The sequence below is a fragment of the Bufo bufo genome, chromosome 1 (assembly GCF_905171765.1).
Source record: "Bufo bufo chromosome 1, aBufBuf1.1, whole genome shotgun sequence".
NCBI lineage: Eukaryota > Metazoa > Chordata > Amphibia > Anura > Bufonidae > Bufo > Bufo bufo.
This window is the reverse complement of record NC_053389.1, coordinates 721676193-721691087: the sequence shown is the minus strand read 5'-3', so window position 1 is coordinate 721691087 and position 14895 is coordinate 721676193. Positions and strand designations below refer to the sequence as shown.

The following is a 14895-nucleotide window of genomic DNA, read 5'->3' as shown; positions in this document are numbered from 1 at the left end:
CTTGAGCTATAGTTTTATATTATTATATTGTATTGTTAAGGACCAATTATTTGGAGACATAATGTAACAGTACAGCCTGGATCACAGCGGCTCCCTTTGACGATACGCTGACTTGCGCTCCAGCGTGGAACGCACCGGCCGTCTGCGATGATACGCTGGCTTGCGTTCCAGCGTGGAATGCAGCGACCGCCTGTGTTGTTACGCTGGCTTGCGCTCCAGCGTGGAACGCAGTGGCTGCTGGGCCCTCCTGTGACTCCGCCCACTTACCGTCCGGCCCTTAAATAGAAGACAGGTGCTAAGCAGGGTGTTCCACTAATGGAGTGCGCACCCTGCTAGCTCCACTGCATCTGAGGACTCTGTCCACATATCCAGACCTGGATCCCTAACAACAGCGTGAAGGACTGTCTACCTTCTTGCCACTGGCTTCCCCACTGCTGGCTTCCTAGCCAGGACCAACTAACCGCAAGTATATGCCTGTTACCTGCTCTGATTAATGTCCTGGAACTCTGAGTGGGGTGGTTCCTGACTGGTGTGAGACGATACTCCCAAACCAACTCTGAACCTACTGCATACTATATACTAAACTGTGGACATGCTATACTAAATCTGAACCTACTGCATACTATATACTAAACTGTGGACATGCTATACTAACTCTGAACCTACTGCATACTATATACTAAACTGTGGACATGTTCTGAAACTACTGCATACTATATACTAAACTGTGGACATGCTATACGAACTCTGAACCTACTGCATACTATATACTAAACTGTGGACATGTTCTGAACCTACTGCATACTATATACTAAACTGTGGACATGTTCTGAACCTACTGCATACTATATACTAAACTGTGGACATGCTCTGAACCTATGGCATACAATATACTAAACTGAGGACATGCTATATACTAACCCTGAACCTATTGCATACTAGATACTAACTCTGAACTGTGCACAAGCTTATACTAACTTGTGACTCCTGTAATACTGGGAGACCTTCCTCTCCAGCAGTAATACTAAATAGATGGATAGCGGTAAATGATTTTGTTACCCCAAACTCTCCGCCCAAGACTGAGAGAGACGCCTGGGGTACATACTGAGTAACCGCGAATCCTACAGCCAAGAACAAGGGCAGTGGGATAATAGTGCATGGCCATTGCCTCCGCAGTTGAGATCCTAACTGATCAACTAGGTGCGTTACATATTAGTGGAACCCACATGGATCCAGCGGAGGTTGCAGGTCACCTCGTCACCCTCACTAAGAGGGTGGAGACCCTCAATGTGACTATACAACATCTCCAGCTAGAAAACCAGGCAATACGGCAACTTGTCACTCAGGGGCCAGGACACCCCCGTGATGAACCAGAACCCAAGGTCAGCCCACCTGAGATATTCGCGGGTGACCGAAGGCAGTTCAGGGATTTCCTGAACGCGTGCAAACTAATGTTTGAGCTGCAGCACCGGACTTACCCAACTGACAGAACAAAAGTACTTACCATGATCTCATACCTCAGGGGGGAGCCCAGAGCATGGGCCAATACTTATTTAGAAAAAGAAGACCCAGTCCTGATGTTCCTTGAAAAAATGGCCCTTCTCTACGAGGACCATAGTAAACAGCTGACCGCTGAGACCGCTATACGCAGCCTTAAACAAGGGAGACGACCTGTAGAGGACTTTATTGCGGAATACACTCGCTGGGCCCGGGAGACTGAATGGAATGACCTCACCCTTAGGAATCAGTTTCGCCTAGGTCTTTCCGAGGCCCTGAAGGACGAATTAGCCCGAGGAGAATTACCACTTACACTTAATGCCTTGATGCAGAAGGCCACCACCATTGACAGACGGCTGAGGGAACGCAGAGCCGAGAGAGTCTCAGGCTTCACACCCAACCCAAGACCGTCCAGCCAGGGTCCTGCTGTAGAGATGATGGAGATTGGGGCGATCCGAGGTCCTCTGACCGAGAGAGAGAAAGCCAGGAGACGTAACCTCAACCTCTGTTTATATTGTGCGTCTGCTGACCATACCGTTGACGGATGCCCCGCGATACGTAAGAAGTGCGAAGGTAAGAGCGGCATGTCTTGTACCTTAGGCAGTACAAATAATAGTACTGGTGGTTACATATACACGTCTCTCACCTTACAGTGGGACCAAAACCGGATTATCGTTGAAGCCATGGTGGACACGGGAGCTTCGGGGAATTTTATTGATATGCATCTGGTTGAGCGAAATAAAATTCCCCACATGAGAAAAAACGTTCCGATATCTCATTGACGATATCTCATTGACGGTACCACTTCTAGTCCTATCCACAGTCAGACTCAACCCCTCATGGTGACATGTGAAAATAACCACACAGAATTCTTATCCTTTGATATCATACACTTTCCATTGTTTCCCGTGATTCTTGGGTTGCCATGGTTGCAAATACACCAGCCAACCCTCCTATGGAAACAGGGGACAGTTCAGTTTACGTCACCTTATTGTATGGAGACCTGCTTTCCTCTCAAATCTCTCATGCACGTGGGAGTGAACCAGGTCCCCAGCCAATACGCAGACTTTGCTGAGGTATTCAGCGCAAAGAAGGCGGAATCTCTTCCGCCCCATAGATCTTACGATTGCCCCATAGACTTGCTGCCGGGTAGTGAGATACCCACGGGTAGAATTTATCCATTGGCACAACCAGAACTTATTCACCTCAAACAGTACCTAGAAGAGAACTTATGAAAAGGTTTTATTCAGCCTTCAACCTCCCCGGCAGCAGCAGGGATGTTCTTTGTGAGAAACAAAGACTCAAGCCTAAGGCCCATTATAGATTACAGAGCCTTGAACAAAGTAACAATCAAAAATCGGTACCCCTTGCCACTAATATCCGAACTCATAGAAAGATTACAAACAGCAACAATCTACACCAAGCTGGATTTGAGAGGCGCATACAACTTAATTAGGATCAGAAAAGGTGATGAATGGAAGACAGCTTTCCGCACTCGGTATGGTCTCTTCGAGTATACAGTGATGCCCTTCGGGTTGTGCAACGCCCCTGCCACATTCCAAAATTTTATTAACGACCTCTTTAGGGATCTACTGGACGTATGTGTAATCATCTATCTTGATGATATACTAGTGTATTCCGATAACTTACACCATAACAGGAAACATGTCCGTTGGGTTCTCGCACGGTTAAGTGTTCATCGCTTATACGTCAAACAGGAAAAATGTGTATTCGAGACTACCTCTCTTCCCTTCCTCGGATACATAATTTCACCCAAAGGTATCCAGATGGATCCCTCAAAAATCACTTGCATCCAAAATTGGCCGATTCCGGATTCCAGGAAAGCTCTTCAACGGTTCCTGGGGTTCTCAAACTACTATAGGAAATTCATTAAAGATTTCTCCGCTACCACTAAACCACTAACCCGCTTAACTAGTGTCAACACGAAGTTCGTTTGGTCCAAGGACTCCCAATCAGCGTTTGAGTTATTAAAGAACAGGTTCACTACGGCACCGATACTGACTCTCCCAAATCCGAACCATCACTACGTGCTGGAAGTAGACGCATCCCAGGCAGCCATAGGAGCTGTTCTGTCCCAGCGAAGCTCTTTTTCAACTCCGTTACATCCTATCGGGTTCTACTCCCGGACGCTAAATACCGCCGAATTCAATTACCCCATAGGCGAAAAGGAACTCCTCGCCATAAAGTGCTCCCTGGAAAATTGGAGGCATTTACTTGAAGGATCAATACACCCCATCACAATTTATACGGATCACCGAAATCTACAATACCTGAAAACCAATAAAACATTATCAGGCCGTCAAGTACGGTGGAGTTTTTTTTTTGACAGGTTTAACTTCCAAATTGCATACCGACCAGGCTCAAAAAATGGGAAGGCCGACGCCTTGTCACGACTGGCTGAAATTCGCACCTCAGACACGGCCCCCACATGGATCATTCCACCGAAGAAACTCGTCCTTGCCACCATAACGTTGGAAACCCAGCTCAAGGATGCTCTAATTAATGACCATGCTAATACCCCCCCCTGGTCTTTCGCAGAACCAACAGGGTCTCCTTTACAAGGACAGCCAACTGTACATACCACCCTCCCTCACCAATAAGGTGATCAAACTTTGCCATGATTTACCCCTCGCGGGACATCCCGGCATTGCTAAAACCACAACCCTGATACGCAGGAACTTCTGGTGGCCAAAGATGACCAAACAAATTGAGGAATACGTTTCCACGTGCGAGACCTGTGCCTCATGTAAAACTGACAGAAACCGACCTTATGGTCTCCTATTGAATCTTCCCATCGCCAACAGACCCTGGGAATGGGTCTCGATGGATTTCATAGTTGAACTTCCCCTTTCCAGAGGAAACAACACCATCATGGTGGTAGTGGATTTGCTGACTAAGATGGCACACTTCGTGCCCCTCAAGAAGTTACCCTCCTCCAAGGAAACGGCCGTGGTATTCCTGTCTAATATTATTAAGTTACATGGAATTCCTAGCCAGGTCATATCAGACAGGGGTTCGCAATTCGTATCCAAATTCTGGAGAGCACTTTGTTCCAGACTTCAAATCGACCACAGAATGTCTACCGCCTATCACCCCCAAACTAATGGGCAGACTGAAAGGGTGAATCAGTGTCTGGAACAGTATCTCAGATGTCACTGCTCATTTCTCCAGGATGACTGGGAGGGCCTACTTCCTCTCGCTGAATTCGCCTATAATAATTCTACGAATTCCTCCACATTACATACTCCATTCTTTGCTAATTACGGATTTCACCCTAGGTCTCTTCCTCAAACCAGCCTTCCCACAAACGTTCCAGCCACAGACGATTATCTGACCACTTTGCAAACTACCCTTAAGACGCTAAAAGACAACCTTCAACGGGCAAAAGAAAGACAGAAGTGTTACTACGACCGTCGTAGGAGAGAAAGTCCTCCCTACCAGGTCGGGGACTCGGTTTGGTTATCAACAAAAAACCTTCGGTTGGGGGTACCTTCCAAGAAATTGGGAAGACAATTCCTGGGTCCTTTTCCGATAGAAAGGATTATTAACCCCAACACGGTGAGACTCACCCTTCCTCCACGATTACAGGTACATCCCACATTCCACGTGTCACTACTGAAGCCGTTTAGATCTAAGCCGTTCCCATCAAGTGATCCTCGACCCTTGCCTCCGATAGAGGTCCAAGGAGAAGAAGAATTTGAAGTTGAGCAGCTCATTGATTCCAGAAGAAGACTGGGGAAGATCCAGTATCTCATTAGATGGAAGGGGTATGGTCCCCAGGATGACTCTTGGGAAGATGTGCAAAACGTTCATGCTCCCAGACTCCAAAGATTGTTCCATAGAAGATTTCCCAACCGACCCTCTCCTAGTGGGGTACCCCGGAGGGGTCCCTTAAGGGGGGGGTACTGTAACAGTACAGCCTGGATCACAGCGGCTCCCTGTGACGATACGCTGACTTGCGCTCCAGCGTGGAACGCACCGGCCGTCTGCGATGATACGCTGGCTTGCGTTCCAGCGTGGAACGCAGCGACCGCCTGTGTTGTTACGCTGGCTTGCGCTCCAGCGTGGAACGCAGTGGCTGCTGGGCCCTCCTGTGACTCCGCCCACTTACCGTCCGGCCCTTAAATAGAAGACAGGTGCTAAGCAGGGTGTTCCACTAATGGAGTGCGCACCCTGCTAGCTCCACTGCATCTGAGGACTCTGTCCACATATCCAGACCTGGATCCCTAACAACAGCGTGAAGGACTGTCTACCTTCTTGCCACTGGCTTCCCCACTGCTGGCTTCCTAGCCAGGACCAACTAACCGCAAGTATATGCCTGTTACCTGCTCTGATTAATGTCCTGGAACTCTGAGTGGGGTGGTTCCTGACTGGTGTGAGACGATACTCCCAAACCAACTCTGAACCTACTGCATACTATATACTAAACTGTGGACATGCTATACTAACTCTGAACCTACTGCATACTATATACTAAACTGTGGACATGTTCTGAAACTACTGCATACTATATACTAAACTGTGGACATGTTCTGAACCTACTGCATACTATATACTAAACTGTGGACATGCTCTGAACCTATGGCATACAATATACTAAACTGAGGACATGCTATATACTAACCCTGAACCTATTGCATACTAGATACTAACTCTGAACTGTGCACAAGCTTATACTAACTTGTGACTCCTGTAATACTGGGAGACCTTCCTCTCCAGCAGTAATACTAAATAGATGGATAGCGGTAAATGATTTTGTTACCCCAAACTCTCCGCCCAAGACTGAGAGAGACGCCTGGGGTACATACTGAGTAACTGCGAATCCCACAGCCAAGAACAAGGGCAGTGGGATAATAGTGCATGTCCATTGCTTCCGCAGTTGAGATCCTAACTGATCAACTAGGTGCGTTACACATAACTATGAAAGAAAGTTCAAGTGTATATATACATAGCCATGTGAAGCATGTAGAGCATGGTCAATATAAGACTAGGACCTGAAAATACCATAAAACGCATTTTTAAGAAAAAACACAATAAAAACGCAGATGCGTTTTTTGCCTTTTTGGAATTTTTCAGGCTATTTTTTGAATATATATACAGTGGAAAGTTGTTCCAATCACATTTGGAAGAAACAATATGCATTTTGTAGTTCGAAACATGCTGCTATTTGTAAAAGAAAAATGACATGTAAGATTCCCTACCCTTTATAATACTCTGAATAACCAGGTTTTCGATGCAACCATCGACACTATATAAAGAGTAAGTAGTTTGAGTTTCCATTCAATGCCACTGATGAAGAGGTGAGGTCACCTTGAAACGCGCCTATTGTCTTACTATATGGTATGTATTTAAACTGTGTGTTCTAATAATAATATTTTTATCACTAATATTTTATCACTACCATTTTATCATTATACTCAATATTATTATTCCTTTTCATTTATCAACTCAATAAATATATATTAAAATTAGCTTTATATGAAATCCAGATGGTGAGTGCATACTAATTATATATATTGCAGAAGATAAGGGAGGATCGTGCTCGGGTGATCTTGATAGCTCCATTCTGGCCCAGGAGGACATGGTTTACTTGGCTAAGGAAAATGTTGTGACAGATCCGTGGGTCCTTTCAGAAGTTCATGACCTTCTGTCTCAAGGGCCAATTTTTCATCCGCAGATAAAGAGCCTCCATCTGACGGCATGGAATTTGAGAGGTTCCTGCTTGCCAAAAGAGGGTTCTCCTCAGACTTAATTAATACCCTCTTGAAATGTAGGAAGAAAGTGACAGAATCTGGAGGAAACTCCTTAGTTTTGCTGATCTAGATTTTAGGGACATCCCCACACAGTTAGGTTTATTTCCTAGCACCTTGAAGGTCCAGGTTTCGGCACTCCCGGCTCTATTTAATGAAAATATATCATCAGATCCAGGTTTTTTAGGTCCATCTCCCGGTCTTCCCTGCATTTTTCACCGAGGGTAGCTCCTTGGGATTTAAACTTAGTCCTGAATGCCCTAACAAAACCTCCCTTTGAGCCTATTGAAGAGATTTCGGTCAGGTTCTTATCCTTTAAGCTATGCCTCTTAGTGGCTCTAACATCGGCCCGTAGGATTGGTGAACTTCACTGTATTTCCATAAAGCCTCCTTATACTACCATATTAGAGGATAGGGTGATCATTCAGCCGGATCCAGCATTCCTTCCTAAGGTAGCTTCCAGGTTTCACAGGTCCCAGACGATTGTACTTCCAACTTTTTATGAGTCAAAATCTTCTGAGAGGGAAGAATCCTACCATTGTCTTGATGTTAGAAGGTGATTCAGTATTTGTCCAAGACTAAATACGGGAGGAGGTCTTCCTCGATGTTTGTTTTTTAGGGGAAAAGAAAAGGCCAGGCGGCATCAAAGAATACTTTGGCCAGATGGATTACATCGGTACTGTCATTGGCTTATTCTTAATCAGGGAAGTCTCCCCCTGAAGACCTTAGGGCTCACTTTACTAGGGCTATATCCACATCTTGGGTTGAAAGGGCTGCTGTATATATTGAGGATATCTGTAAAGCGGCTGTGTGGTCTTCTCCGACTACCTTTTTCAAACATTACTGTTTACAGTTAGACTCGTCTTCTGACCTAACCTGACGAAAATAAAAATTAAGATTACTCTTACCGGTAATTGGATTTTCCTGAACCCACAACAACACCCTTATTTCCCATCCCTGTTATGTTGTTGGTTGGTACACGTGTTGGGTGTTGCAAAAAAAATAAACAATATGTAGTTACAATAAGTTTGGGGCGGCGTTTCCTCTCATCTTTGGAAAGAAATACTGAGGTGGGAGGAGAGCGTCTGCCTTTTTGTACTTCAGGTTTCCTGTCTGTGTGGGAGGAGCCTCTCTCTCTCTCTCGTGGCGCTGTCGTGGGTTCAGGAAAATCCAATTACCGGCAAGAGTAATCTTAATTTTTATTTTCGTCAGACCACAGGACATGTCTCCAAAAATGTAGGTCTTTGTTCCTGTGTGCATTTGCAAACATTAATCTGGCTTTTGGAGGAATGGCTTCTTCCTGGCCTTTTAGCCCATGTTGATACAGTACTCGTTTCACTGTGGATACTGACACAATCTTACCAGCTTCCGCCATCATCTTAACAAGGTCTTTTGCTTTTGTTCTTGGGTTGATATGCACATGTCGGACCAAAACACGTTCATCTCTGGGACACAGAACCCGTCTCCTTTCTGAACGGTATGATGGCTGTATCATTACCATCTTATTTGTACTTGCGTATAATTGTTTGTACAAATGAACGAGGCACCTTCAGGTATCTAGAAATTGCACCCAAGGTTGAGCCAGACTTGTGCAAGTCCACAATTCTCTTCCTGATATCTTGGCTGATTTCTTTAGACTTTCCCATGATGCTACACAAAGAAGCAGTGTGTTTCAGGTGTGCATTTAAATACATCCACAGGTGTGTCTCTAATTAACTCAGATGTTGCCAACAAACCTAACGGAAGTGTCACGGGTAGAGTCACGGGAATCAAAATAGAGCGGAGGTGCACCCCCTGAGCTGCCACCCGGTCCCCTGTCCCTGCCTACTTGCACCACCCGCCCTAGGTGACGGAGCGCAACTGGGTGACAGTCCCTAACCTACTAAGTGCAAGCAGAGAGAAAGAGACGGCAGGGAAGAGGACAGCCACTGAAAAGTAACAATAAGCAGACAAGAGGTAGAACAAAATCGGAAGGCGAGGCGGGTCAACTAGCCGAGGTCAGTCCAGGAGGTCACCTCAGAACAAGGGAAGAGGCAAAGACAAATCCGTAAACAAGCCGAGATCAAAATCCGAGAGGTAGCGTCAAGGTACAGGGAGCTGGCAGAAGAGGTGTCAAGAGGCCTTAAAGTACACAGTCTATAGGACGAAAACCTGTAGCCAGCAGGCCGCCTGTATTTATAGTGGGGAGTGAGGGTCATGTGACTTGGCCAGCGTCACATGACCGACAGACAGACAAGTCGAGCACCGAGTGATCAGCTCGGCGCTCAAGGCAGACCTAGGAGCAGTCCCAGATAGCAATGGGAGACCGAGTGCGCCTTCGGCGCCCCGTTACAAGAAGCTTCCACACACATGACATCATCACATGGGCAGTCCAGAATTGTTTAAAGGCATAGTAATCTTAGTGTATGTAAACTTTTGACATTGCAGAAACTAATAAAAATGCCTTAAAACATCCCCTCTCATTATTCTGGCATTTGGCAAATAATAAAAATTATGGTAATCCTAATTGACCAAAAACAGGAACCCATGCCGATCAGCTGTTTGAGAAGGCAGCGGCGCTCCTGTGAGGGCCGCGGCCTTCTCCGTGCTTACCAAGCACAGCACTGTACATTGTATAGCGGCTGTGCTTCGCATTGCGCTCAGCCCCATTCACTGGTAAGCACAGAGATGGACGCAGCGCTCACAGGACTTCCCAAACAGCTGATCAGCCACGGTCCGATGTGTCGGATCGCCACCAATCAGATACTGATGACCTACCCTGAGTATTGGTAATCTTTTTTAAAATCTCAGAGAAACTCCTTTAATTTTGGTGTGGGGGTTGTCCCATCTCACACATTGGTGGCATATCACTAGGATGTTAGAGGTAGGAACCTATCTCTAGAATGGGGTCCCCAAAGCATAGGAGAGCACATCACTCATACATGGTGTGCTCTCTGTTCACTTCTATGGGAGTTCCAAAAATAGAGCAACAAGCATGTTTTGCTATATCCAGAACTCCCATAGAAGAGAACCGAGCGTGCACCATACATGCAGCGCCACCTATTTATTCACCTCTATGGTTGTTCCAATAATAGCCAAGATGGCGCTCTGCTATTTTCAGCGAAGTGAATGGAGGGTGGTTGTGCATGCGCCGTGCACACTTGTTCACCTTAGGGGCCCGCTCTAGAGATCAGGTGCGGATCTCGGAGGTGGCATAGCCTAGCAATTGCGGAAAACTTTAAATTGAGACTTAGCACTATAAAAGCCAAGAGAACATCTGCTGCAGGTGCATGTGCCATGAGTGTCACGTTTACCAGTGCTTCATCTGTATTTGCACCACTTACGATACATGTTCTGCTATATGCCTTGTGTACAATGTACAGATGTAGACCCGGCTTCTCACCTATTACTAAATAACGGGAATATTGTGTGTATTCTAACATACAGGTCTTTGCTTAAGAGTCAAGCTGCAGAGGTGTTTATCCTTCAAGCACAAGGTAAGAAATTTGTCTGCTACCTCCATTCTGGACACTTAGAAGGATATTGACTTCTTAATAGTAAGAAGGGGTAATGCGCTATTGATCAGTATGGCTCCATCTCCTGCCACCTGTACCCCCTGTGAAAAATCCTCTTAAATTAATTGGGTATTTGTCAGAGTACCAGACAGAGCAGTGTAAAAGACAACAGGCCTTAAAGGGGTATTCTCAACGTATAGTGGAATGCTAGCCTATGCCATATATTATGATCGGCAGGGCCAGGCCTCAATGTGAAATTTCCAAATGATGTCTGTAGAAAGATTGGGGGACGTAGACATAGCCAGCCCAGCACATTTATTAGGCCCCATTCAAATGACTGTAGGGCTGTCGTGCCTGTGTTGCGGACCACAGGTCCACAAAACACAGGCAACGAGAACTCTGCAGATCATGGACCCATTGACTTGAACGGCAAAAGATATTACATGTCCTCTCTTTCGTGGGCTTCTGGGTCCGTGCCTCCAATCCAAAAAGATAGTGTCCTGTCCTATCTTCTGCTATGCCTTGCGGATCGTCGACCTATTCAATTCAATGGGTCTACATCATAATGCGCAAGTTCACATGGCCGGTTCCTGTGTTTTGCGGACACTAGGCTTGTGGTCCGCAACGCGGGCGCGGCGACCCTATGGTCGTGTGAATGGGCCTTATAATCTATGCTGGGAAACCAGCATAGCTTATGTATGGAATCTACACCAGCTCCCTTTTTGGTATATATTTCTGTTCCGGTGCATGAACCTGCACAGATTTACCCAAATTTTTAAGATGTGCGTCTTTAATAATTGTCACATCTGACTCCAGCTGGGGGATAAATATTACCAGTGTGTAAAACGCTGGTCTTAATGAATGTTCCCCATTATAGTCTACCATCAGTCTGGTGCTTATACAGAGATGAGAGGCATTACATAGTCACTACTGGGTGAGGGTATGTTATCCCATATACTATTACATTCCTCCGTTTAGTAAAGGATCCGGTCATACCCCATTTAAACTTGCAATGACTTGCGGTCTCAAAAAACGTGGATCACAATAAAAACTGCTTACGAAATGGCTGCAATTGCACCAGTTGTCCACCAGATGGCAGTGTATTCTCATAATGTAATGGAAATTCCAGTTGGCGTGACATGCCATCCCTGCACCAAGCACTTTTAACCATTTAAATGCTGATGGATTAAGCACATTGCAAGACAAGAAGAATAAATTGCAAATCCCGGCTTCGCACCCCCACCGTTCTGGCATCATAGTTGGGACCTCAGGGATATCTGGCAAGTTGTCAGCATTCCTAACTCTTCCAGATGCTGTGGTAAAGTCCTAACCTGCAGTTTTACAGTGGTTTTTGAAGGAATCTAGTGTCACATAATCCATTTGCAAACAATGTCGTACATTGTGCCAGAGCTATACCTGCCATCATGTTCTGCTTCTTTGATCCCACACTCTCCTGCAGTGGGTGAGTTCATGTCCTTCTTCTATTTCAGCTGGAGATTTATATTTCCGAAGGGACGCACTCAACGGAGGAGGATAGTAAGTTCATGTTTCTTTTGCCAATGAAGTTCGAATATGAGCTTAGGAGAAGGGGGGCTCTGTACTGAGGGGGCTGTACACCGTGTATATAGGTTACTTTTCCCCATAGTTTTCTATCAGCTATATATGGTTCCTGAATACTGGAGTTTAAAGTCTAGTTAAAGAAAAAAAAGTTGGCCGGATGCTGATTTATTGATCTATTTGCTCTAATACAGAGTTCAAGGTGCTTTATGTAGAAAGGTAGAAAACACAATCCTAACAACCCATTCACACTGCGGTAATAGGAAAAAAATCATGACGGAGCACGAAGCAACCTGCTTACCAGCCGAGATGTTATCTTCTGCTTCATCTGCACATGTGAAAAATGACGGCTCTACAGAGCGCACAATGCTGATCAGCAACATCTCACACAGAGACCCCTGCTTCTTCCAGAATGTAAGGATGCACAGAGCCATATACTAGACAAAACCACATCCGGTTTTAATGTCTGTGTGCCTTGTTTAACGTGCCTGTCTTGTACAAGCCACGCAGGCAAAAACTGCAGCAAATTGTGCATGTCCAGTTTTGCCGCACACCACTCTACCACCCCTAAAAAACTATGAATTGCTGCATCCGACGGAAGCTCAGCCCAGCGCAAACAATTCAACCAAAGCTCCTCAACCCCACGCCCCCCCCCCCCATGTACTAATCATACAGGCCTTGTAAAGTATCTAGTGTTAGAAAAACCCACCGCACCAAGTTCTCCAAGGGGTCATGGCTTCACTAGAAATGATTGTGGCCTGAGATGCAATTTACAACTTTGAGAAAAGTGTCTATCCCTGCAGTAGATTTATTATCCAGCTTCAGCCACTGTTATAAATCTTAGCGTACATTTAGACTGTGTAAGTTAATGCTGTCTAGAGATTAGTATATGTGGCCTGCCTCGCTACTGAACCAGACTTTAAACTCCATGAACTAAGCACAGAGTGAGATCTGAGTAATGAAACTCTAATTCTAAGGGCTGATTCACACGATGGTGCTTGGTCCGGGAAACGCAGTCCATGTGTCGGCCGCACCTCTCGGTCTGACTCCGGCTCCCCTTACCAAAACTGACTGCATCATAGTAATTTATGACACAGTCAGTTCCTGTCTGATCGAGGGTCTGTCATGACATGATAATGTGAGTACAGTAAAATAGATCCGCAATCAGATAGGAACTGACTGTATCATAAATTACTACGGTGCAGTCAGTTCGGGTCTGGGAGATGCAGCCGATATACGGACCATGTTTCCCTGAACGAGCGTGTGAATCATACTTAAAGGATAACTGTCATATTTTTTATTTTTTTTTGGAGTATTGGATTGTGGTGATTAATATCTCCTTGGTGGCCCTATTTAAACTTTTCACTGTGTATTCAATTACCCCTTAATTCTACTGCCTACTTTTACCTCTGCTTAAAATCAAGGACGGAGGACGCAGAAGCAGGCTGCGTGCAAGGTCAGATTACAGACAGCCAGGGACTGTAAGTAAATGATTAAAGCCAGGTCCTCCCCAGCAGCTGATAACAGTGCCTGGGCTGTGTGCACTTCTCCCTGTCCCTGCGCTTGGCAGACGCTCCCTCACTCAGCTGAGCTGGAGAATGCAGAGTTGAAGCAGCGCAGAGCAGGGAAGGGAGATCTGCCGTCTGCTCAGTGTATAAATGAAAGCAACATGTGGTAAGAGGACCCCTTTGTGCTGCAGGAGATTAACCCTTTAGGGGGAGGGCTTTGGTTACTGACACTTTTGGGGGGCTATTGTTACTGGCTAGTGAGGGCAGGCGGGATTAGCCTCAGGGTGAGGGCAGTGGCGGCCATCTTAACTGAATAGTGAAATTACATTTTTATGCAGACTGGTTGCTAAGGGCTGAATCTTATTAAATATGGGGTAAGTCAGTCTAATAGTAACTGATTCTGGAATATCATGTTATTAGTAACTACATATATGAAAATTGAAATTAGGGTCTAAATGTGACAGTTATCCTTTAATAATAAAAGGGGACCATATTCTGGCCATGTGAAACCACCTTTAAGGAGCCATTGCTTCCATTCTCACAGCAGGACCTGTCACACACGACAGATATTTTTCCACACACACGACTGTCTTATTTATCCGAATGAGGTTTTCCCGAAATCCATGTGCTTGTGCTGAATACAAACCCGTTCAGATGACATTTGTCACAAATTTTTGCAGAAAAAACTGCCATGTGTGAATATACTCAAAGATGTCATCAAAAATTGAGCTTCCTTGCTTGATCATACTGACGATTGAGCATGCGAACAATCGTGGCCCAGTGATTGCGTTGATGATCACATGATGCATCATGTGACTGCTGTGTCCATAACGTATCCTGCTTGCGCAGACATTCATAAGCGCCATGCAAGCACTAGCTTATGTATGTGAGGTCATCTATTCTGTCATGTAACCCCCAGGTCCATCTCTCCTCCACAGTGTTCATTTGCTCCCTCATCCCGCATTGCATATTATAGATTGGGTGGAGAACACACAATTTTTGGAGACTTCTGATGACATGACTTTTAATGTTAGGGCCTATGCCATTTATATTTAGAAAGTGGACCTC

The 14895-nt window shown here is 45.5% G+C and overlaps 1 protein-coding gene across 1 annotated transcript in view; it reads left to right on the top strand.

The window, feature by feature from the left end:
- CIAO2A (cytosolic iron-sulfur assembly component 2A) overlaps positions 1–14895 on the top strand; it is a 31221-nt gene that overhangs the window by 15912 nt on the left and 414 nt on the right. The window contains exons 3-4 of the mRNA XM_040414360.1: positions 10695–10744; positions 12253–12298. Of these exons, the coding sequence (XP_040270294.1) occupies positions 10695–10744; positions 12253–12298 (96 nt within the window). The remainder of the gene's footprint in view (positions 1–10694; positions 10745–12252; positions 12299–14895) is intronic.